We start from the raw sequence: 25927 nt of genomic DNA on the forward strand, positions 1-25927 counted from the left end.
CATTTTTGTGTCAGGTGTTGTAGACGGTAACATCACACACTTACATATGATATCCATAATGTGCCAGATTGGTTAATACTGATTGAGTGAGGTGGACTGAAGGCGTGGTTGTCCCAATCAAATTTTAAGGTGAATGGTTGAAAGGTGCATGTGCAACTACCGAGTCTGCTAAATCTGCCTCTGCCACTTGTACTCCCTTTGACAAAGTACAAACCAAGCTACAAAAATAAAAAAAAGAGGGGATTGGCAAAAAATACAACCTCAGTCATATGTCCACTGACTAAAAGCTCCTTTCTCATTCCCTGACTGACATCTGCTCACCTTTCCTATACATTAAATAATCCATTGCCTGTCTCTTGAATGATCTCTACCTCAATGTCCCAATTCTTTATCACTAGTCTTCTACATGACCTTTGCCTGTCTTTCAAGCAACCTGGATCCATTATAGTTATCTAAATTCAATTGCACCTTTCCTCCTGATTGTACTAAATTCCCTCTAGCATCTTAGAACAATTCCTAGATAGTAAACTTGTGTTACCCCTTATAGGCCTGTCACCCCTTTCATTACACCCATGAACACCCACTGTTTCCTGTGGCCTTACGGATGGTGGGCAATAGGCTATTTCAAAAACACTTTTTTTTATAAAATAGATTTTCAAATTCACCCTAGTTTCACTTTCTACCTTGTGTTATTTTTTTATTAAGTATTTAACGATTTAACGTATTGATGAATTAGAAGTGTTTGCATGCTTTTCTGTTAATCAAGCCGCGCTGCTACCCTCTCTGTGCTAGTCCATGGACTGCACATGCTCACTGTTGCTCGGCTTGGTTCTCAGGGTCATAGTGTCGTGCCAGGCTTCGTACACCAGTGTGTATGTCTCTGCCCTTTTGATGGAGAACTCATATGGCCGGTTGGGCAGAAGGTTCCTGATCTCAAAGGTGTTGGAGGTGACTGGAATTCCACCACTTTGGCTCCTCTCCTGTGGAGTCCGAGGATCCAGCAGCTTGAAGCGGAGCTCATATTGGTCAGGCTGTGAATGCTGACCCATGCTGAACCACCGAAGGGAAACCCAGTCTTCATGGGCCACAGACTCTTTCCGGTCAAAGGCTACCGGCATCTTGGTCCTCAAGACCAGTCTGATGTGTGGGATCTTGGTCGTCCCAATATCAGACACCAGTCTATGCTTGATGTATAGTCTGCCGGGAACCAGTGTGGTGAGGAAGTTATCCATAAGACCAGAAAGTTCAGAGATTCTCCGGCTGACTGTATCCCAGTCTGACAGGAAGGTAGCTGCAGTGTAGGACTTGAGTTGCTCTACTAGTGCCACTCGGCCCTGCTTCATCTGCTCTAGGAGGTCACCAAGGAGCAACAGTTGAATCTTAGTTTGAGCGGTGCCCACTTTCTTCATTCTCTGAAACTTCCAGGGGTCGATGAGTTGGAACATGGTGGTGGGTAGCATGAGGTGGTTCTGGTCACCAAGCGCCAGGTGCTTTGGCAGGATCTCGATGTAGTAGGAGCATTTCTTCAGGAGCTCCACCCGGGTCTGGTGCCTTTTGAGCAAGGTGATACTGAGCTCAGAGTTGAGGAATTCCAGGATGATATTCTTCCTCTCCTGGTACATCTTCCAAGTCTCGTCTTCCTGCTCTTCAGTTCCGTATGAGACACTGTTCTGGCTGCTCAGCTTACACATTTGTTTGGCGTTCATTGTCTTCAGAACACCTTCCTTGTTTCATTACTCTGAAAGGAAAGCAGAAATGGGGCAGTTAGAGGGTGTGACAGAACTGGCTACAGTAGTGATATTATAAATCTGGCATGTTCAGAAGCTCAGACATCTATTCTCAGTCTTGCATCAGGCATTGGGTCACGTGTTCACAATTATAATGTGTGGGCTGGAGGTGGATTATTTAAATCCACTCTCTTTGATAGATGGTGTAGAAATTGGGAAGAAACAAGGGGAGAGATTCATTTTGTGGCACAAGGCCAGTGATGCAATAAACCTAAAGATATTTGCAGCAAATGTAAGACAGGCCTAGCACCTTAGGCCAGTTATGCAGCTACTGAGGAACCATTAGATCCAGCAAAATAATTTTTGTTGGGTTATTACTGCATGAGGCACAAACTACAAAATTTCATTAACCTAAGCTGTCAAAAAACATGAATACCCACATAGAGAGAAAGAACTAGGCATACTCTCCTTAAATCAAAATAATCACACAAAAGATGCTGAGGTCTTGACTGAGGGGTTCTCTTGAAACCTATAGGAATCCTACAGATTTTGGAAAAACTGCTTCACCTACTACTTATCATGGTGTGCTTCATCATAGTCAATTTTCCATACCTTGGTGAGTAAATACCACCTGGTGGACTTGACCAATTGTGGGAGTTCTTACATAAATAGAGACTGGATTATAGCATGGATCCAGATATGTTGTAAATATACCTTAAGGTATACCCAAGGGAATCTCCTTTACTGTAGGGTACCAAGATATAATTAAAAATGCTGCATATCGGGTTACAATGACTCGTCTATCTGGAAAAATCGCACCAACATGTTTCGTCTGTATTAAAAAACCATAAGGGTCTTTCGCCTTTGTCAGGTCTCGTATAATCCCTGCCTATCTACATTCTTATGCTATGCACCATTATTCGGCATAATGCTCTCATTAGGGTCTTTCGCCTTTGTCAGGTTTCGTATAATCCCTGCCTATCTACATTCTTATGCTATGCACCATTATTCGGCATAATGCTCTCATACTTTTCCTTTACTTCCTTGCATGTAACCCGAGGGTGGCGTAGTTGAAGGAGGTGTTAGACTCCGCTCTATCCTTTACTCCATGTTAATCTTGGGTTGGCACACCATCCGCCATATGTGTGGCACCCCCTCCTATTGTACAATACTAAAGGAGCTCTTTTAGAATATTAAGGGTATAATAAGCAAGCACAGGAGCCTGAGTAGGTGGTCACACCTACTTCCGGTCTTTTTTTCCCTTGTGTAGTGCCTGTCACCCCTGTCCTTCTTTTCTCTACTAAACGTAGAGATAATGGAAGCTACTGTATTCTCTAGAAATCTGGACAGTATGCCTTGAGTATCTATTTCTTTTAGTAAAGTTAGAAATCTGGAGCCCCTCCTTGGGGATGGTGAATACCATAAATAAACCAATATGTTCTTTGTTTTGGGACCTACCCCCTAAAATAATTATTGATGCAGAAAAGTAGTGTACATAATTCATTAGCTATTCATATGCACATTTTCTAAAACCTCCACGGTACTGACATAAAATAGCTAATTTACATAACCTGTTATATTGTTTATTTAAATTATTTCTAGATATTTTGTCTGAATATTTCTAGAATGTCTGGTGTAGGGGAAATACCAAGATGTTCAAGATAATTTGCTGAGGTGACATAATCTGTTAATAGTTTTCTTCATACTTCTAGTAATTACTGTAAAATAGTGCATTCATAATTTCTGAAGCCATATGAACACAAACACATGTAGATTAAATGTTTAGAACTTTTCATAAGGGCCAGTCAGGTGGCTGCTGGACTCCACATGTGACAATGGGAGCCACGACCTGGTGTTCTGGGGCCATGGTGCTATTGAAACCAGAGTAAATGACCAACTTCTCCCTTATAGCACTTCATTCTGTCAAAGTCGGGGGCAACTGGTTCAGGGGTTACTCAAGGATGTTATGTAGATATAGTGTAGACCCTCAGAACAGAGTTAGCACAGCAATTCCAATCAATATGTTTAGCACCCTATTGGTAATTTACTTGTAATACATGGGATTCTGCAACCTCATATAAAAACCCTAATTTCTTCACAATAAATGAAATGTGCATTTTTCTGTTTTCTTTTTTAAGCGACCTGTGACACACCTTGTCGCTTAATATATAGAAAATACATCAGAATTCAATTGTAATAGCTTATTACAGTTGAGTTCTGACATTACAACCCCTGCTTCCAGAGCCAGCAGCTGTGGGGAAAGCAGGTCAGGTCAAGGAGAATAATTAATACAGTGGCTTAAAGAAAAAATGAAAAGTTGCTTTTCTTTCTTCTGCTCTGTTTTTTCTAGCTTACAGTGACAAGCAAAAAATCAATAATTAAGGTAACATGTATATATTTTTTGTACTCCTTAGGTGATTATAGAAAATTTAGAATATTTTTTGCATATTTCTAACCTGAGCTACTGTGGGATTTCTTTTTAAAATGGCGACTTCTAATATCTTTTTGCAAAGAATATCTAACAGCTTTTTTGATGTGTGTGATATTGCACTAGAGATTCTATTTTTATTCTTCACATTTGCAAACATGCTTTTTCTTTCATATGAAAGAGTACACACCAAGCATTTATGTGGTTTGTGGGAAAGGTGACAGGGTGACCATATATTTTATGGGATAAGGTACATATGATAAGGATATTGCACGTCACTTCAGAGTTTCAAATCTTATGAAGGAACTCAGCCTTTGTCTTCGTTCCTCTACATGCATGGAAGTCCTCTGTGATTTGCAATGTCCTCGTAATTTATGACAGGGGTTCCTTTATCCCAATTGTTACACATAATGAGAATATATTACACATAAAATTAAGATAGGCAAAGAAAATCAGAAGTTGCTAGAAAATTTCTAGCTAGAGGTATAGCCCCAAATTCTATTGTAGCATTTTGAGCACAAAGTACAACAAAAACAATTACTGAGGGCAGGAGGGCCCTATGCAGTTCAAAAGTAGGTGTTCAGAAATCCGAATGTACAATTGTAATTCAAATATATAAGGTCATGCATTTAATGCATAGACAATGGCTCTTATAGGGGCTTCTTGTTTACTTGTTGTAGACCTCGCCCCTTTTACTGAGCTCTGCCTTTTTAATACTACATTAAAGCTCCTCTATTTGACTCCAGCACTTGAGTCAAAGTTTGACAGTAGTTTGAGATGATGCCTGAAGAACTAAGCATACAAAGAAAAAATGGCTTCTAGGTAAGATGTGAGCTGAGGAGGTGCATGAGGCAGTGGTGTAACAAAACTTGAGGGGGCTGTCTGGAGCTCGGGTCCCCCGCACTACGGGATGAGGCAACAGCTTTCTCCAAGAAGGGAAGCTGCCGTGGATGTCTCAGAAATACGCATATAGTCACACACATACAAATACACACACATACATATATATTTTTCTTTTTTCACTGAAACAACAAAGGTTAACGTAACGTAATAGGTGATTTCTCAGTGACAATGTTAACATTTTGAAGTAAAAAAAACACAGAAATTCACCAGTTATAGTTATCAGCACTAACTATAACTTGCTCCCCTGCCATACACTGCTTATGACTTCACACATGACATCACCCATGACATGTACAATGACATCATTTACAACATCACTGATGATATCTCAAATGACATAGTTGATGACATTGTTGATTACAGCACTGATGACATTTCAAAAGCTTGAACCAACTGCAGCTTCCAGCTACCAGGGTCCTTCCACTGGCTGCGTGCTTTCAAAGTCAGCTATTCTCCTCTGATGCCAGGCAAATCACTAACTCTCCCTGTGCACAGGATAAACAAGCATTGCAAATGGCAATAGATTTTCCCTATACAAGATCTAATGGCATTGTCAGGTTTGTTTTACATCTTGCACAGCAGTGCAAAGAGCTGTGCAACATGTCTTAAAGTAAAACAAAAAATATTGATATGGCCAGAATTGACTGCCTCATAGCGCTTTTTGTTTTTGCTTTTTTTACTTTAAGCCATGTTGCACAGCAGCTCGTGATTCTATATACCGTGTAAGGAAATTGACAAAGTCAAAACATCATGCATAGGTGAAACCTATTGGCTTTGCCAATCCTTTTTTAATTTTTTTCCATCCTGCCCCTTCCAAGTAGATTCTTGCTAACATGTTATGAATGAGAAGGTCATCGAAAGAGTATGATGGAAAACTAAAAGATTACATAATTCTTGCTATCTTAGCTGTACAGCAGAGCATGATGATGCTCGGGTTATATAGACTACCAGTTCAGCAGGCAGATTACACCAATATTATTCTAGTCTAGATTAGTGTGTCAAACAGAGATTGTGTAAACATGTCACACACACACATATATATAAAATATATATATATATATATATATATATATATGTATATATATATATATATATATATATATCACTGACCTATAATGAGATATTTTGGGATGTACTTTATAGAATTAAAAAAGAGAAAAGACCCATTCCTGTTTCTGAACATTAAATACTAAATGCCCACCGCTCACCAATGTGGTTAGTTATCAAAATATGTAATTGAAAAACATTTTTTAATAGGTACATCGTGTCATTCATGTAGAGATTATTGAGATTATTACTGTGCGTCAACTGGGTTTCGTACCCAGGGTTCTACAGGTTTATGGAAAGTTGCACTGCACTGAGTGCAGCACCACTTTCCCTGCGCCCCTTAGCGCTCCCTACCACCCTCCTACCGCCACCATGCATGCACCGTATTTAAAATACGGCACACCATGGCGCATGGTAGGGCACAATAGGGTAATTTAATGTGACGCTATTGATGTACTCTGCAGGAGTAGCACCAAATTGTTGGTGCTACTCCTGCAGAGTATATAGGGACCCATTCTCAATAATAGAAGCCCCCTTTGAACGCCTGCTCTGAGCAGGCCTTAAAAGTGCTGTAGAAAATGGTGCAAGGAAATCCCATAGATTTCCTAGCGCCATTTTTTCAGCCCCCCTAACGGGGGAATGCCTCCTTTGCATTCATTATGCCTGGCGCAGGCATAATGTAGCGGTAAAAGGTTACATAGTGACACAATGCATGCACTGTGCCACTCTGCAAATACGGCACAGGGATTTTGGCCTCGTTGGACCACATTAACGTCAAAAATAATCATGCTAATGTGGGGCAAGGTGGCGCTAGGGATTATAAATATGCCCCTTCATGTCCTAGAGTACCTTGCAATAGATCAGTGAGCCCTAAAGGTATAAATAAGGATATGAAAGAAGGACCAATCTACTGTGAACAAGACCGTAAGGTCGAAACACAGTCAGTTTCCTGCATGTGAAATAAATTAATATACTGTGTCAGTTCATCGAGTGCAGTGTGATTCTCTTGTTATAACATGTACAAAAGGAGACCTACGGTCTGCCTCCCTTTGTGTTTGCACCTGCGACAAGAGAGCTCCAGTGTATGGGACTGTATTGTTCATTCACTTAAAAAAACAAAGGTTACAGAGAGGTTATAGTTAGGTTCTGAATTTACTCAGACAAAACCTTAGAAATTCAGCAGTTATAGTTAGAGTCATTGTAAGTAACTATAACTCGTGCCCTAAGGTAACTATAACTTGCGGCCTGCCATGCAGTTTTTTCTTCATTAATTTGACTGCTAATGCTTCATTGATATTTTTAATTACGTTATAAAAGTTGTCATGATTTTTGTAATATCTGTGCATGACGCAGGAGAAACTCCTGGTGCTGAAAATCAGCACGAACAGCGCAACTTACCAAAACTCCGCCGCTCGCGGAAACTCCGCATAGCACTGCAGTGTTTTTTCGGCACTTCACATAGGAACTCCGGTACCTCCTCCCAGGCCTACATTATTTGTCATACAAGGGTTAATACTTGCTTGTTAGAGATATGGCTGTTGACACCCACACATTCTTGATGTAAACAACAGATCACACAACCTAACACAGAAATGTGGCAGAACATGCTTCTGGATTGTTGAAAAGTCGATGTAGAAGTTTACTTAATTACCTGAGCACCATCCTAAAACAACTAATGCACAAAAAATCCTAATCTACTATTATCCTCTCATCTTGGGTTCCGAAGTAGCGTGCTACTCGGAGCAAAGTGCTTTAACACCTCGTCATGGGTTATTGATACCACTTACAATTACAATTAGAATTACATGTTTTTAGGGTGGGGTAGTCACCTGAGGGCAGATGCACAACTTTTTGACGCAACGTCAATGAGAAAAGGCAGGAATGCATCATATCTATGTAATACGGTGCATTCCTGTCCTTTTCCACTGTGCTGGTGCCGTTTTGGCTGCCTAGCACTAATGCAGGCATACTTGCATCATGGTGCAAGGGTGCCTTCATTGCATGAAGGATTATTTTAGTGCAGGAAGGGGCACCTTCCTGCACAAAAACAGTCCTGGGAGTTTTTTTTCTTCGTATGTGTGCTGCACAATGCAGCACACATAGAAAGCAATCAATCAACATTTGTAAAGCGTGACTTATCACCTGGGGGTCTCAAGGCGCTAGCTGGGTAATGCGGGTCAGTCAAAGAGAAAGGTTTTGAGGTCCTTCCTGAACTGAGCCGACAAGGGAAACTGCCTGAGGTGGAGCAGCATCGTATTTCAGGTCTGCGCGGCGTAGTAGATGAAGGATCTTCCTCCAGCCGTGTTCTTCCATGTCGTGGGAATGGTGACGAGGGCCAGTTGAGCAGAGTGAAGTTACCTGGAGGGTGTGTAGAAGGAGAGGCAGTGGTTGAGGTAGGCAGGTCTGATGTTGTGAAGGGCCTTGTATGCATGTGTCAGGAGCTTGAAAGCAATCCCCTCCAACAAACCCCCAGATCCATCCCATCGAACCACTGTAGACCCTGCACCACTTGACCACCCTCACCGCAGACGAGACCCGCACTATCATGAGCAGCATCCACTCCGGAGCCGCCATGGATACCTGTCCTCACCACATCTTCAACAAGGCCAACATGTTCCTCGCATCCGAGCTCCGACACACCCTAAACAGTTCCATAGAGACAGCCATCTTCCCACAGGACTGGAAGCACGGCAAGATTCACTGACTCTTGAAAAAACCCACATCTGACCCCTGGACCTCAAGAATCACTGACCCATCTCTCAGCTGCCTTTCCTAGCCAAGGACATCAAAAAGTCCATCAACACTCAGCTCCTTAAGCACATCGAGGACAACCACACCTCCCAATCAGGCTTCTGAAGCAATCACAGCACGGAGACCGCCCTCCTTATCGCCACAGATGAAATCTGCATGCTCCTCGACCATGGCCATACAGCAGCCCTCATCTTTCTGGACTTATAGGCCACCTTCGACAAGGTCTCACACTGCACCCTCTGCTCCAGGTTCCACGCAGCCAACATCTGCAGAAAGGCCCTACAATGGATACGCTCCTTCCGGTCTGGCAGAACACAGAGAGTTAGACTTCCGCTTTACCCATCAGAACCCACGGAGATCAGCTGCGGAGTTTCACAGGGCTCCTCCCTGAGCCCCACACTCTTCAACGTCTACAGGGCCCTGCTCGCATCCTTCATCAGGGACCACGGACTGAACATCGTCTCCTATGCCGACGATACCCAGCTGATCATTTCACTGACTGAAAACCCCACTACTGCCAAGAAGAACCTCCACAATGGGATGGAAGCTGTCGCTGCCTGCATTAAGGACAGCTGCCTCAAGCTCAACTCTTACAAGACTGAGATCCTCATCCTCGGACCATCCACATTAACCTGGGAGGACTCCTGGTGGCCTTTGAACCTCAGCACTCCCCACCCCAACAATCCACGCACGCCACCTCAGCTTCATCCTGGACTCATTGTTCACTGTGACCCACCAAGTGAAATCAGTCACATTCTCCTGCTTTCACACACTCTGACCTCTCTGGAAGATCTACAAATGGATCCCAAAGGACTGCCTGCAAAACCGTAACCCATGCCCTGGTTACCAGCAGACTCGACTATGGCAACGTCCTCTATGCTGGTACCACCCTGAAAAACCTGAAGAAACTACAGCACATCCAAAATGCCTCCGCCATACTCATCCTAGACATCCCCCGCCGCAAACACATCTCCAATCATCTAAAAAACCTCCACTGGCTTCCTTTATAGAAAAGAATTCACTTAAAGCTCTTTGTCCACGCTTACAATGCCCTTCACAACCTAGGAGCTGCCTACCTCAACTACCACATCACCTTCTACTCCCCCTCCAGACCTCTCTGTCCAACAAGCACTTACCACCATGCCCCACATACGATAGACCTCAGCTGGTGGCAGATCCTTTGCCTACCTTGCGGCAAAGAGCTAGAACACCCTGCCCTTGCACCTCAGACAGTCACCATCACTACCCCAATTCAGGAAGGACCTTAGGACCTGGCTCTTCAACTGAAGCTGAGAGGGCAAACCCCATTAGTGCCTTGAGGCCCTTACGAGTGAGTAGTTGCGCTTTACAAACCCTGATTTGATTTGATTTGACGGGGAGCCAGTGTAGGTCTCCCAGGTGGGGGGAGATGTGGCTGTGGCAGGGGATGTCCAGAATCAGTCTAGCCACAGCGTTCTGTATTCTCTGGAGTCTGGTTTGGAGTTCCTTGTTAATTCTGGCATAGAGTGTGTTGTCGTAGTCGAGTTTACTGCTAACAAGTGCCTTGATGACTGTTCTTCTGGTGTCCATGGGTATCCACTTGAAGATCTTCCGGAGTAGGTGGAGGGTGTGGAAGCACGAGGAACAGACAGCGGTGACTTGGTGGGCCATGGAAAGTGATTAGTCGAGAATGATGCTGAGGTTGTTTGCGTTGTTGGTAGGAGATGGGGCAGTCCCGAGGACACTTGGCCACGGAAAAAATGAGGAGAAATAAAGATATTTCTGCTTGCTGCGCCTCCATAAGGTTTTGACACATCCTCAGGTTTACATGGCCTTGTAAATCTGGGGATGTGTCAAAATCCATGGGTGTTGCATTTGAACATCCAAAGCAACACCCCTGGAACGCCTTCCTAATGCAGAGTAAGGCAACACAGCAATTTGCGCTGCCTTGGCTTACTCCATAACTCCAAAGCCATAGAAAGCAAAACAAAGTGGCCTCATAGATATGATTGAAAGGTTTGCGCCGCCAGTGCCCCACTCAAAGTGGCACAATGGCAGCATGAGCCTCTCATTGATATGCCCCAGGATGTATTGTATTTTCTTAGTTTCTCACGTTCTCATAATGACCTGTATATTGCACAATGTGAAAACTAGGTGCAAATTGCCCTGCATTCTGATGATGACTTGAATGGTAGAGTTACAGGAAGAAATTAGTAACAGAGAAGGGTCAAACAGAAGGCAGTGAATGAAGTAAGGTCCAGAACTACATTATTAAGGGTGGGCAAAAACTTCTGCTCCACTGGAGGAGTTTGGGGAGTTTTGCCCACTCCACACTACTGTTCCAGCAAAACACTGCAAACCCGCTGCATGGCAGAGTTTTTTCTCGGTCACAGCTCACCAATATTAAGTTGGCGAGAGAAAATTTGCGTCCCCTTGTGCAATTTTAAGGTGCTGGAACGCCTTTCGGCGAGATTTCTCAACGTGGGTGGTCACAGCAGGCCTGGGCCGTTTGAGAAAGCTGCTGCTCGGGTAGAAAATCTACTCAAACGCAGAAAGAAGCAGCACCTTCTGACATGTCGCTTGGTGCAGTTCGCACTGATTTTACAGTGTGGATGAAGCTTCCAGCGCTAGAAATCAGTGCGAGCAGTGCAATGTGCCCAATTCCGCCACCTTACAGAACTCCGCGGAATCTCACTGAAATGTTCTGTAACTCCGCAGAGTGAAACTCAGTGAGCTCCACCCAGGTCTACAAATTACATTCATTGTAAAGCTTAATCGGTAATAGTTTCCATAGCTATTGTACAATCGAGTCTTAGTGTCAGCTTAACATTCTGTGATTCTGTGCAAATCACTTCATTTCCCTGCACCTTGAAAAATGAATTTGAAGAGCTCCAATACATTTGTATTATATACAACTGCAAAGAAATCAAATAAAAATCAGTGTGAAAGTCCAAATGTTCTACTTGTGTCTGAAAACGAAATTTTGGTTCCATATAAGAAACATAATTTTTTTTATTTTTAAAGGCAATGGTTGTATTGGGCTTTGCAAAACTCTGCTGTGTATAAAAATTACAGCTTTTAGTCAAATAACTTTCATATGTTTTGGATTCTGAAAATAAAAAAACTTTTAATTACATATGCTAATAAAAATAGTGGAGCAACTAAGAGCACAGAGATCACATTCAACTTGCATCACGTGCTTCACAAAGCCGTAGGAAGAGGTGGGCAACGTGTTCAACAATAGTGAACGAGGCCATCTACCTGGAGTAAATTCACTTCCAACATAGTAACCCCACCAACAGCACAAAGCAGATACTGGATTGCCAGTATGTCCCACTGGCCTCCGGTCAAACGTTATAAACGAGGCCTCCGACACATGCTGGAGCTGTGATAAGGAAACAGGAGACTTAAAACACATGCTAATGGAGTGCGCCCCACCAAAAAAGTTCTGGCAGGACATCCGTAATACAAATCTCAAATACAAAATGGACTCCTACTTTAGGCATTCTCCCCACTGACATTAAACAGGCACTAAACAAAGAGGACTGTCTCCTTTGGGACATTCTAGTCACAACTGGCTTTAAAGTTATCCTCAATGAATGGAAAGCCTCATCCAAACTATCCCCCCACACATGGTGGGAATGGGTCCAATTCACCAGAACTGCCTGCAACTCATTAAACTTATACTTGAAGACAACACCAATGAATAAAGGTAAACTCTAGTGTAAACTACACAACTTTATGTCTCACTCGACTATGTAACCACGATCATCTGATCACTCAATCATTTATGCATTCACTCACTCATTCTTTCACTCTCACCCTCTTCAACCCTCTCTCCTCTCCTCCCTACCCACACCCCCTTCCCCATGTACTCCCTACTTTTCACCCCATCACCTTCTACTTCTCTTCTCTCGTCTCATCTCACTCATCTACTGTATCTCATTCACCTACAACTGAGGTACCTTAATCATCACAACACAAAACAACGCTCCGTCATAATACATACACTGATTAACTACACCTCACCTCATCATTGCAAACTAATACACTTATCTCTACCCTCTACTTTTATAAATGTGGACCGACTCATGCTATATCCTAAACTACTGTTCCCACTTGATTTGATGGTACCACAGCAGTGGCCACTACAAATATCTAGAGGAGGGGTGTGCGGGGGGAGGGATGGGGGTGAATAAAACAATAATTTTTTAAAAAACTTACCTCTTCTGTCTGTCCAGTTTCTCCAGCCCGGCTATTCAACATAGAGAAAATAAGTGCGCATGTGTGTTGGGCCGGCCTAAGACGGCCGGCCCAACACACTTGTGCACTTAGGTGCACTTTCTCCTCCTCCTCCTCCTCCTCCTCCCCTCTCCCCCCTACCGAGGCCCAGCCCTGCCCCTCCCTTCACATGCTGCTGGCTAAGCCAGCAGCTGAAAGATAAAACGATAAACAAATATTGTTTTATTTTTCAGCTCCTGGCTTAGCCAGGGGGGTGCCGCTCTGTCGCTATTGCGAAGGAGCCGTCCCTGTGGTACCATACAAAGCATTGTTTCTTTTCATTTATGTTATTTCATTTTCCTATTGCACAAAATCCCAATAAAACACTCTTGAAATAAAAAGATTAGTGGACAAGGAGTATGAACAGTTGAAGCAGTTTCTTAACAGAAGAATATCTTGTTGCTCTTCAGTTGTTGTTCACAAAATACATTCAATATGTTTATACATATTTGGAGTTGTTTTGACAACAATCATCAAGTAAGGCCTGGACAATCTCATGTTATGTGCTTGTGGTTCATGTGGGTACATAAGTTGTCTATGTTGTTAGCATGTTAGCATCGGTGATGACATTGGTCATTTTTCAAACGTTAGCTCTCATGGCAGCACTTGTCTTAAAAATCATTGTTGTATGTCAAGTAAGTAGCTGATTCATTTCATACATTGTTTCACATTGTAGTTCAGTGTTGCTCAACTTTTGAACTTCATTATCCGTGAGTGGCTGTTTGAAGTTCTTGTCAATGGGTGGAGGTGCTTTATATTTGTAGGGTATCATCACTGTACATGATACCAACATCTTCCTTGATAGAAGGCTCTGTCAGTGTCTTTGGACCACAGCTTGCTGCAATTATTTTCTCTCTGGCAGTACAGCAGGTGCATTTAGTGCTGCATTAGTGGCATCAGTGACCTTGATGAGATAAATAACTACGTTAGCATGAAACTTTTGTTCTTGGTCAGCACTGTGTTCATCTACAAAGAGTAACGCTAAGAATCAATTTACCTAAATTAAATACATTGTCATGCCTAACTAATGTTAATATGTTGTACACTATAGGTATTATGGAACAAAGCTTAGCATACTGTTAAGAAGGCGCGTGTCGAAGAAGGAGACCAGAGTGGCAGCTTAAATCAGAGCTCTGTGTTCGGCCAGAAAAATATCTTGCTCCATGACGTTTACTGGACCTTACCACCTGCTTGTGCCTATCCCGGCCCTCCCTGGCCGACTCAGGACCCGGCGGGTCAGGACGGTGGTGTAGTGTTGGGGCCCTAGGCCCCCATGCTACTAAAATGGACGACACGGACACTGTTGGTTGGTAGGCATAACTGGCCCTGGGCACGTGCGCCCGGCCCTTTTTATTGCCAGGGTCACCTGACCGGTGATGCCTGTGTTGGGTGGGTGTGGGGTGTATACAGAAGGCCAACCCTCAGCAGAGTGGCTGGCAAAACACTAGAACGTGTCCAGCAGGACACTACAGGTGGGTGCCGCGGAATACGAGCGGAGCCGGTGGCCAGCAGGCTTTTGAGCCGGGCCTGGGTGCGTCATTGCAGCGAGGTTTGTTGGCCTGCTTTACACCAATGCAGCCCTTCCTGGTCAGCTCTGGACCCGGCGGATTGCTGCAGCGGGAGCCGTGGAGTGTGAGCGAAGCCATGGGACCGTTGGCTGTTTAGCCGGGCCGGGGGGTGCCCTCGAGGCACAGCCTGTCAGCCTTCGCGGGGTCTCTGGCTCTTTGAGGGAGGACGAGTGAAGTTGCCCTGCCCCTGAGGTGCGAAGCTGCGGGGCTCCCCTAAGGTAACTGGGCACGCTGAGCTCTAATCTGCTTTTATCCCAGCAATTGGATTTGGGGCATCTATGGTCCATTGCGACCTGACGAGGATGGCGGTAACCCAGGGTTGAATGGCGCACTGGAGCGGGGTGGTCCCGAGACATGGGGCGACGCTGTGCTACCCGGTGCAGGCATAGACTATTTTTCTGCAACATTGTACCCATTATAGTATTGGTGTGGGCAAGCTAAATGGAGCCAAGTGGTTCGACCTAGGAGTCAAACGAAGGCTATCGCCCACATCCTGGGAAGTACGGCTGTGCCAGTCGGTTTCCCCTAATCCACCTATTTGAACCACGGGGTCTGGTGAGCGATGGGAGGATTGTGTGTGCTCTGGACGCTGGTGCAGTAGCTGGGCATGCCGAGTTCCCCTGAGGGTGGAATCTATCAAATGGCCTGGGGGTAATCATTCCAGTTTGTCAGTCTGTGAGTCACTCACTCGGGGGGACCCCACTACCAGGTAACCAGATGTACAAACTGAAAATGCCTAGAACGTCCGCTGTAGCGATGACTACTCCAAACACTCCTCCTGCAGTATCGGACAAGACAACGTATGCCCTGTAACAGATGGATGCCACCCTTCAGAATCACCTTCTGAATTTGAAAATGTGCTACAAGCCATCTTAGACGCTAAGGCCCATATTTATACTTCTTTAGCGCCGCATTTGCGTCATTTTTTGACGCAAAAACAGCACAAACTTACAAAATACAATTGTAGTTTAGCGTAAAAAAGCAGCGTAAATGCGGTGCTAAAAAAGTATAAATATGGGCCTAAAATTTCCCTAGAATCAAAAATGTATGCCGCAAACGCAGGACATTAATTTACTATGTGCGAGCCACCGCAAACTGTCTGAAAGAGTTGGAGAAGCAGAATCAGACATAGCGGCATGTCGTACAGTAATCCAGGACCTGCAGGATCACATGCAACAACTACAGAGGTGACCTCACTACAGTGCAGAGCTGAGGATGCGGAGGGGAGATCACAGCGCAACAATTTCCGGAACGAGTAGAAGGTCCCAACGTCGAACTGTTTCTGGAAAAATGGCTCTCAGAAACGGTCTTGCTGGATAAGGTGCCAAAATTCTTTTCAGCAGAGCGGGCCCATAGAGTGCCAGGCAGACCACCTCCACCAGGTGCTCACCCAAACCCTTTGATAGCTCGCCTTCTTAATTATCATAACAGAGATTTGGTGCTCCAACTCTTCCGCACACATGGGCCATGGTTCGAAGAAGCGAACATTACTGCCTACCCTGATTTCACGGCGGACGTTCAAAAAAGGAGAAGCTCCTTCTTTATGGTGAAAAAACATCTCTGTGAACACAACCTCAATTATGCCCTCCTATATCCAGCAAAATTGCGAGTCGAAGATGGTGCAAAAATTTATATATTCACGTCCCCTGAAGACACATGGACCTGGCTCCATGCCAAGGGCCTAGCCGGACCACCACATAAGGCGGACACTGAGGAGCAGTGGCTGACTCCCAAGAGGAAACACAAACATCGTACAGGGATGGGGGCTAAACCCACACCAGCACAAGTAGTGGGGGAACGGTCCCAGGCACTTCTTGAGGCTACACAGTTCACGTCCAACTCATTTGCACTTTGGGAGTCCCCGGACTCGGACCCCGAACGGGGAGATCACAGTGATTCTGAGAACTCTAACCAGGGGCCGCCACTCACTCCTCATTCAGCTAATGACCTATGAGGCCACATTCTTTTGTTCAAGTTCCACGATTGTCGGTGTTTATCTGTTCAACCTCAAGAAAGAAAAGTCTACACTATATGGAGCCCCAGGTCACCTGCACTGAAATAACTCCTAGGGGAATGCAGATCCCCACAGGTTGATGGAACTGTGCATTTGTTATGCCATGGACACCTCCACACTATTCCGCTGTGGCTGCCCTATAGTCTATGCCATACTCAAGGTGGTTCGCACATGAGAACTGGGCTCCATAAACAAGCACGGAGTGGCTGGAGGGTGCAGCCTATCATCCGGTGAGCCGAGCGCATGAGCCAGCACTCAGGGCACCCCCCCAAACTATACCATATGGACCAGTTGACCCTAATCCCTGTTCTCAGGCTATGATGTTATAGCTTGATGTTGCTCGTAAAGTGTTGTCGGTACCTGTTAGGCCACATTTTGTCCTTATTGCTGTCTGTTGCTTTTTATATGTTATTGCCGCCATTCAATGCATGTGAATTGAGAGCGGGGATGGATGGAAGATACATGATTTTGGGTAACATATCACATAGAGTGCACATCATCCTCATCTGAATAGAAAAGGGGAGGGAGGAAGTGAATCCAGGACAATCCTGGACTACTATAAATACATGGATACACAAGCGCAAACGTTTATGATACTCTATAATGTGATTACATGGAACGTGCGGGAAATGCCAAACACCACTTAAGAGATACTGTATTCATACATACTTGAAACGTCATCAAGTACATATAGCCATTCTACAGGAAACACAGAGGCCACCCTTAAGAAGCTGGGCTCCAGCTGGAAGAGGCAAGTATTTGGTGCTGTGACATCATCCTTTGCGCGAGGCGTGATAATATGGGTTGCACCTGGAGTACCCTATGTGGCGGCCCGCACACAGGTAGATCCGAATGGTCGGTACGATGTAACTGACGGCCATCTAGATGGTACACCTTTGACACCTGTAGGAGTATATGCAACCAATGTCAATCAGGGTAGCTTTCTGAGCACATTAACACCCGGTTTGTTTTGAGACCCGGCTGGGGACAGTTTATGGGGTGGTGATTTCAATTGTGTACCTGATGTCTTACTAGATCGATCCCTCCCCCCACTACCAAGCGCGCCAAGTAGACATACAGCCCAAGGGTTTGCAGCCTGGAGGTCAGAAAGTGGATTATATGATTCATGGCGGCAGGGGCACCCAGCGGAGCGTGAATACTCTTTTTATTCCCCGGTCCACGACCTGCACACTAGAATAGACTTGCTGTTGGCACTAGCGGCCCTGATTAAAAGAGTACACAGTTCTGTTTACCAGTCTGATCATTGCCCCTTAAGGGTGGTTATATGTTGGAGCCGAACGATTTCGAAAATACTGACTTGGCACTTGCAGGTGGAAATATTATCTGACCCCCCTTTTTGGGTGGAACCAGCCGAATACATATCCACATGTTTTGCTCAGAACAATAACTCAACATCTCACCGCGCCATTGAATGGGACGCACACAAAGTAGTGGTGCGTGGCCACTGCATGGCTGCTTCCTTGGGTCTTTGACAGGTACTGCTCCGTGAGGTGACTACATTGGAAGCTAAGATTCATGATAAGGAGGTAGATGTAGCCAATGGAAAGGCTGACCCTGAGAGTCTTTGTGAATTACGAACTAATTACAGGGAAGCAGATGCTCGGTTAGGCACATATGACTCCAGGAACTATATGACAAGAAAGTATGCGGAGGGAGACAGATCAGGCCCTATTGGCATGGCAGTTGCATGATTCGCCACAGCGCTCACCCATTGGGGCAATTAGACCAGACTGAGGCACAGTGGTCAACACACAGGGGGCCATAAACACTGCCTTTTACACCTACTGCCAATCACTATACGTGGCCACCCAGCACCCACACCGGGGCAAATGTCCACCTTTCTGGACACGCTACCCCTTCAGCATTTACAACCGGAGCAAATAAATGTATTAGTTGGTCCTGTTAGTATAGAGGAGGTCTGTACTGCTTCAACCCAAATGGCCCATTACAAGGCCCTGGGCACAGACGGCCTGTCCGTCGAATACTATGCAGCACATGCGAACCACCTTTTGCAGCCCATGCTTGTTGTGTTCATTGAAGCACATGCATCGGGTCATCTACCAGAGTCAATGTGTGAGGCCCTCATAGTAGTCCTACCAAAGGCTGGCTGTGATCCCCTAGATGTGCATTCCTATTGCCCACTTTCCATACTAAATATAGACTGCAAAATCCTGGGGAACATTTTGGATAACAGACTCATCCCCTTAATTCCCCACTTGATATACGAGGACCGGTCCGGATTTATCCCTGGATGGAGCACCTTCCTGAACATTAGGAGAATGCTTTGTCTCCTCCACAGCTCCACAGGGACGAATCGCTGCAGTGTGGCCATATCCCTGGATATTGAAAAAGAGTTTGACACCCTAAATTGGGACTTCCTCACCACAATCCTACACAAGATGGGCTTCGGACCAGGTTATATCTCCTGGATTATCACTCTATACTCTAACCTGATGGCTCGAGTTAAGACAAGGCAAATTATCTTGGATAGATTTTCTATACACCGGGGCACCAGACAGGGATGTCTGCTCTCTCCTTTATTGTTTGCAATAGTGATGGAGCCCCTGGCAGCCCGATTGTGTCAGAGAGCACGTCTGTGGGGCATATTGGAACTTCATGTGTTTCACATCCTCTCCTTATATGCAGACGATGCCATAATATATTTGCAGGACCACACCACCTCCGTACCAGAGGTTAGGTCCTTGTTAGACTCCTTTGCGAAGTCTCAGGGTTGAGAGTCAATTGGACCAAGTCTTGCATATTTCCATTATCACCTGTCCCCTTAGATAAGCCATTCCAGGCTATTGACTACCGTGGTGCCACACCACCTTTAAATACTTAGGGATACAAATATATCACTCAATTAAAGACCTGAGAGAGGGCAACATCAATCTTGCAATCCAGTCCATAAGAGGTTTGCTTTTATTCTGGGGTTCACTCCCATCGTCACCCATGGGTAGAGTGGCCATAGCTAAAATGCTGATTCTCCCTAGATTATTGTATTACTTCGCGGCGTTGCCAATGGTTCTCCTCGATCGTTTTTTTAAAGTGCTGCAGAGTTTATTAACTAATTTGCTATGGGGGAAGGACAGACGCCACGTAGCGTTGACCACAACGCAGTACCCACAGGATACCGGTGGCCTGGGTATGCCCAATCTTGAACTCTATTATGCTGCCGCACAATTGCAATGGCCGCTCCAATGGTTGCAGGAACATCGTAGGGCAGAACAAAGTGTCATATACAACTTACTGACCCAAGCTCCAATTTACACATGGTTGTCTAATATGACACGGCCCTCTCTTCAAGGCAACATCCTGACGGATGCGGCCAAAACATGCTGACTGAGATACATTCACGGCAACCAGCCCAACATACCTTACTCACCGCTGATACCAATCTCGCACTTACCTAAGGCCCGGGTCATGCTTGAACATCACAATATGGCTCAGTGGCGAGTGGCAAATCTCAAGAGAGTGGGAGTTTTTTTCTCAATGAACACGCTACTAACGTTTGACGAATTGAAGGACACTACGAGCCTACACGCAGTCGCTTTTCAGGCATACTGTGCAATAAGACACCTAATACAGGACATGTGGAATATGGGTGACGAGGAACCACAATCATCCCAGTTACTCACATTGATATTATCAATAACTGTAACCAACAAACGTGATATCTAGGCTGTACAACACCTTGTTAGCTGCTGCTTGACCGAGCTTGGAGACTGCTAGAGCTCGCTGAGATGACGTACTCACTACCCTACTATCGCAGAGTGCCTGGGCCACAGTGCTTTCTAATTTTAAATGCATCTCACGCAATGCTAGGTTCCGTTACACCCAATTCAATTATTTACATCAACCCTATCTCTCTCCATCGCGAATTAAGCGCATGTTTCTCAGGATGGAACCTACATGTCCCCGATGTGCACCCCCGGAAGCAAAATTTTACCACATGGTATGGGACTGCCCACCATTCTTAACAGTCTGGCGACAAATAATTGAGTCTACAGTTGAAATAACTAACCATGCTCTAGCACCCAACCCAGAGTCCTGTCTATTAGGATTATGCCAGCGTGCTAAAGGCGACAAACAACTCCACAGATTCATCAACCTTGCATTTATAACATTCAAACGCTTAATTGCTACACATTGGAAAGCGCCCCACACTCCAACACACATCAAATCGCTACAGGACTTATTACAGTGGTCTCATGCAGAAGCGTGGATGTTGCACCTACTGCATGACAGAGGCTTAAAAAGAGGTAGTCGTGAAGTGTGGGATGCTTTCACAGTACAGTTAGAAGCAAAAAATGACATGCAACCCCCATGAGCACGTATGTGTACCTAAATTACATACTGAACATGTTATATCATCTGGGTTGGTCAGATAATCACAGGCCTTTATCTCAAGGTCACCCAATACCAACAGAGTGATCCGCTGAACAGGACGTATATCAATAGGATATTGTTAAAAACGCTCCCCGTGAATAGCTAGCAATACAGCGCACTCTCCTGCCTTATATCTCCCAGTGTACAGAGATCACGCAGCTTACAGTATGCCGCTGATTCATACATTATCCTCTCCCGGACGCATGATCATGTATACCTGTGACAGTTCACTGTTTCTAATACCCTTCTTAATTTAGAAGACTCGGTATGGCGGCATAGTTTAATGGTATTGTTTATTTTATGCTTTCCCTTGTTATTGCTTATTTTTTCATTTCAATGCAGGGTTGAATTAAACCTACTAAAGAGATTTTTTTTAAAGCACACTGTTCAGAAATGACTCACCATTTCTGTACAAGAGAGGGCTTAATGTTACAAGTACCTGCCACACTTGTGAGAAACAGAGAAGACAAACTTTGCACTAAGCAATAGGATAACTTTATTGAAGGCAACAGGGTAAAGTCCGTCATCTTTACCTTAGCTGTGGTAAGCTCAAATAATGGTAATCTTTGTGATCAGTTTACCTTCTGGAACGTTTTCACCTGACAAACTGTCGGCACTGTCATTATCCATGGTCCCAGGGATCTGAATATAAGTGGGTTATATAGGAAAGTAGCTCTTTTTGACATGGTCACACCCCCCCCCCCCACACCTTTTTGCTCACTGGTACTGATGCTGTTGATTGTTAGTGCACTGGGTCCTTGCTAACCAGGCCCCACTGCCAGTGCTCTTCCCCTAAAACAAGACAAATGTTCAACTGTAACCCAATTGGCAAGGACTTTAGCATCCCTGTAAGTCCCTAGTAAATGAAACCCATGGTACCCAGGGCATGGGTACTAAAGAGGATCCCTAAGAGCTGCAGCATGTATTATGCCACTCAAAGATACCCACACTCAGACTGCCAATTCAGGATGTATGGAATGGTGCAAACCATTCCGAAAACACAACATTGCCCCCACCCTTGAGCAATGCCTGCTCCCACTGCATGACCTCCATGTAAGTCACTCGTACAGCAGGCTGTAGAGCCCTACGGGAGGGTGCAATATATTATATGCGAGAGCACTTCTTCATGACCAGACATACTCCTATGATGTTTAGTTCCATTACTAGACATTATAAGTGGTCAGAATGCCATTTTGGGAACATGTACTGGGTACTGGTCATTATGAGTTACCCAGTTACATGATGGCGTCTCTGAAAATACTGGCGTTTGGTATCAAACACTTCATCTTAATAAATCTGTACTAATGCCAGTTTCAGATTTATAAAAACATGCACCCAGAGAGCACCTTAGATGTGCCCCCGTTAGCCATACCATTGTTGGCTGACTGATATCTTCCTGCCTGCACAACAGATGGGTTTCTGGCCCCTTGCAAGGCAGAGCCACGCTCTCAGAGGCCAGGAACAATGCCTGCTTGGCATAAGGTGTTTTCACCTCCTCCAGTAGAATGGCTAGCGATTTAGCATATCAAGGCCAGAGTTTTCTAAGCCTCTTCCACCCTTGATATGCAGCCATGGCTTTCTCACAGACCTAGGGAATGCCACCCTCGGTCCTGAAATCCATTTGGCACCAGAGTAGGTGAGAAATAAGATATTCAGAAGGCTTTCACACTTACAGGCGAGGCACACCCCTAAGGTTGGCTGCCTGAAGTGGGCAGCTGAAGAAGGGTTTCACTGTATTGGTTTTGGTAATAATAGGGCCTTCTGGGTCAGAGTTATGCCCACCCCTCACAGGAAGTGGTCATATAAGGGGTGTAGACACCCCAAGAGTTGGTAGCCCATTGGCTACTACCTTGTACTCCCCTAAATGCCCTTGAGTATTTAGGGGTCCCCCTGAAATCAGACAGACAGATTTGATTTATTGGGAACTGAAGAAGGACAAAGACGAGCCAACACAGAGAGAACTAAGGACCTGCACAGAAACTGGTGCCAAACCATGCCTTGCTGTTTGCTCCTTAACAATTGCAAAGACCCGACTTGTCCTGCAGCTGTGCACCCTTTCTAACTCTTGGAGGACTACCTGGCACTTTGATAACCAGTGATCATTTCCCTCGGGGTGGAGGAGCCACACCTCTGCATCTGCAAGCACCATCGCATCTGCCCAGATCACCGTGTTGTTGGCCATCGGGCCCACCGAGGGAGCAACACTTCAGGAAGAGGTTTTTCTGGCTCTAGAAAGCCAGACACATCCCTCTACCGAGTTTCGAGAGGCTAGGCCCTTCAGGAGTGTCCCTGGACCAATACCCTGAGTACCGGAAAACATGCACCAGCCAAGGCTTGTTCTTCCTCCCATTCGGACACCAGTGCCTTGAAAAACGTCTTGCCGAGGAGAAACATCAGGACCAATGAGGCTCACACCAAAAATGGCCAAGTTGTTGTGTTTTTCTCCCTTCTGCAGGTCAAACCGAGAACCTTGAGAGCTTACATTGCAAGTGGCCAACTGGCCAAACACCTCTGCACCTGAGCTCCACAGCCTGGGTCCACAACAACTGACTGCACGCCTTGTCCTAAGGACTCTCACAAGCCAAGCCCCCCTTTGGGTTCTGCCGTACTTGTCCCCAAGTCCCTCTTTGTATTATTTATTTCAGGTGCCTATTGCTTTCTTCTCGCTCATGGCAACTAACCTGTGCAGCACCTTTTCACCTGGACATGCCAGGGCAGGTAAATAAAACTGAGGGTGGTTCTTTGGGCCTTCACCTCCTAGCACCTTAAGTTCCAAAGGGTATCCCAGAACTACGACTACAAGTACATGTGTTCAGTATATGACTACCCTCCAATAGGATAACATTACTGCATTCGAGGCTCATACCTCAAAAACTGTTACTTGTGTATTTTTGCTTTCCTTCTAAAATCAATAACTGTAAAAGTACTTAGCTGATTCCAATGATCCTGGTGTCTAAACTTATATAAAAATCTGTTTTATTTTCATAAATTGGTCTCAGATTTTTTGTTGAGTGAGTGTACCATTTATTGACTCTGTGTGTGCAACATTAACACTCCCCTCTGATAAGCCTAAACTGCTCAGCCACACTACCACAAATACAACACTTGGGATTAATAAAGTAAGCCCAGTAAACCAAGAAGGAGCTGTCTGGACTTTTGGCACAGTGCGCCCTAACATTTGCCCACGACATAGAAAGCCAACTTCCTGTGTGTTATATCCAAATAAGTTGCAGCATTTTCCCCCATCTCCGGGCTCTCATCTTTTGCATCTACATTGTGGGTTGTACTAATATTTCAAGCAATCTGCTGCACCGAGTGTTGCGGCCCTTAGTGCATTGACTTCATTAACTATTTTGCCCCACAGCACCTTCTTGGCAGGCAGTGGTAATCAATGGCAATTAGAGCCTCTGGGCAGCCGTATTTTGCTTCTTCCCCTGTTTCTGCATTGTGAGCTGTACCAAGTTCCTGCAATCTGCTGCATAGGGTATTGCAGCCCTTCCTGCATTGATATGATTGGTTAACTATTTTGTCACACCTCACCTTCTTGGCAGGCAGTGGTAATCGACGGAATTAGAGCCGCTGCGCAGCCTTCCTTTGTTTCTTATTCTGTATTCTACAATGTGGGCTGTACTAAGTTCCTGCAATCGACTGTATTGGGTGCTGCAGCATTTACTGCATTGACTTTGCTAACTATTTTGCCCCACATCACCTTCTTGGCAGACAGCAGTGATTGGTGATATACAGAGCCAAAAAGTTGTAGTTTATAAGACACAATAGCTTCAACAATGACCTTTCATTCACCTAGCTGGTCATCGTCTTTCCATATTTACGGGATTCCTTTTTCTACAGTGGAATATCAAGTAAAATTGTTACAATATATACATCAGAAACAATTAAATAGGCACATCACAGAATTGCAGGTTTGCTTTGGACGCATATATAACCTTTATTCATGGCAGACTATCATACATACCAACACTGGAACTCTTTTTAGGTGGAGCCTAGGCAGCGCACATGTGCTGTCAGCTCGACCTGCTGTAACTACATCGTGGACTTTCAACCACGCCCACCACTTTCATTTCTTGCTTGCTCTGCCTTTTAAAATTCCTTTACGTTCTTTGGTAGAGACATTTTAATTATATGTGTTATTTAGACATTACAGTCATATTTAATACGAGGGGAGTGTTGTACAGAACACAGTGAGAGGAAATAATCATGGATGATCTGATTCTAGGTGTAAAGTCTATTTTCTGTTTTAGATAAAGTGTAATATTGGAAAATGATATAAAGAAGTTTCGTATTGATGATGATTTACTAATGATGTTCTCCTGGTTTGATGTAAGTGGATATGATTGCGAATTTATAAACTTTAGTTTGACTACATTGAAAACTACTTATCCTGTTTATCTGGGTTTCCACAAAGTGTTTTAGTGATTAATATATACTAAGAGAAAATAATGGTCCCCTGATTTGTCATATATTATTTTGTAATAATATTGGATGTTTAGTCTGGTTCTTTACTAATATTGTACTGTAGTGTTGCTGCTGGTGATGTAAATATGGAAAACCATGGATTACTCAAGGATTTATGTTACCTGCTATTGTGATATGTTGTAAACATATGTTATGTATATTGAGACTTGGATGTTTTAAATTGTGAATATTTTTATATGTATTTCTTTGCAGCTCTGATGAGTTCTTTTACGGGACGAATCACGTTGACTGGGCTGACACATTGCTTGTGATAAGTTGATAAGAAAATTGAAGAATAAAACTATAAAGTTTTACAATGGACTGTGATTAGTATTTATTGGGTGGA

The 25927-nt window shown here is 44.6% G+C and overlaps 1 protein-coding gene across 1 annotated transcript; it reads right to left on the reverse strand.

Moving 5' to 3' along the window:
• Positions 1 to 788: 788 nt before the first annotated feature.
• FNDC11 (fibronectin type III domain containing 11) lies at positions 789 to 1706 on the reverse strand. The gene has a single exon (XM_069201613.1). It carries the CDS (start codon positions 1704 to 1706, stop codon positions 789 to 791), a length of 918 nt encoding a protein of 305 aa, XP_069057714.1.
• Between the last annotated feature and the right edge of the window lie 24221 nt (positions 1707 to 25927).

Source organism: Pleurodeles waltl, chromosome 7, assembly GCF_031143425.1.
Source record: "Pleurodeles waltl isolate 20211129_DDA chromosome 7, aPleWal1.hap1.20221129, whole genome shotgun sequence".
NCBI lineage: Eukaryota > Metazoa > Chordata > Amphibia > Caudata > Salamandridae > Pleurodeles > Pleurodeles waltl.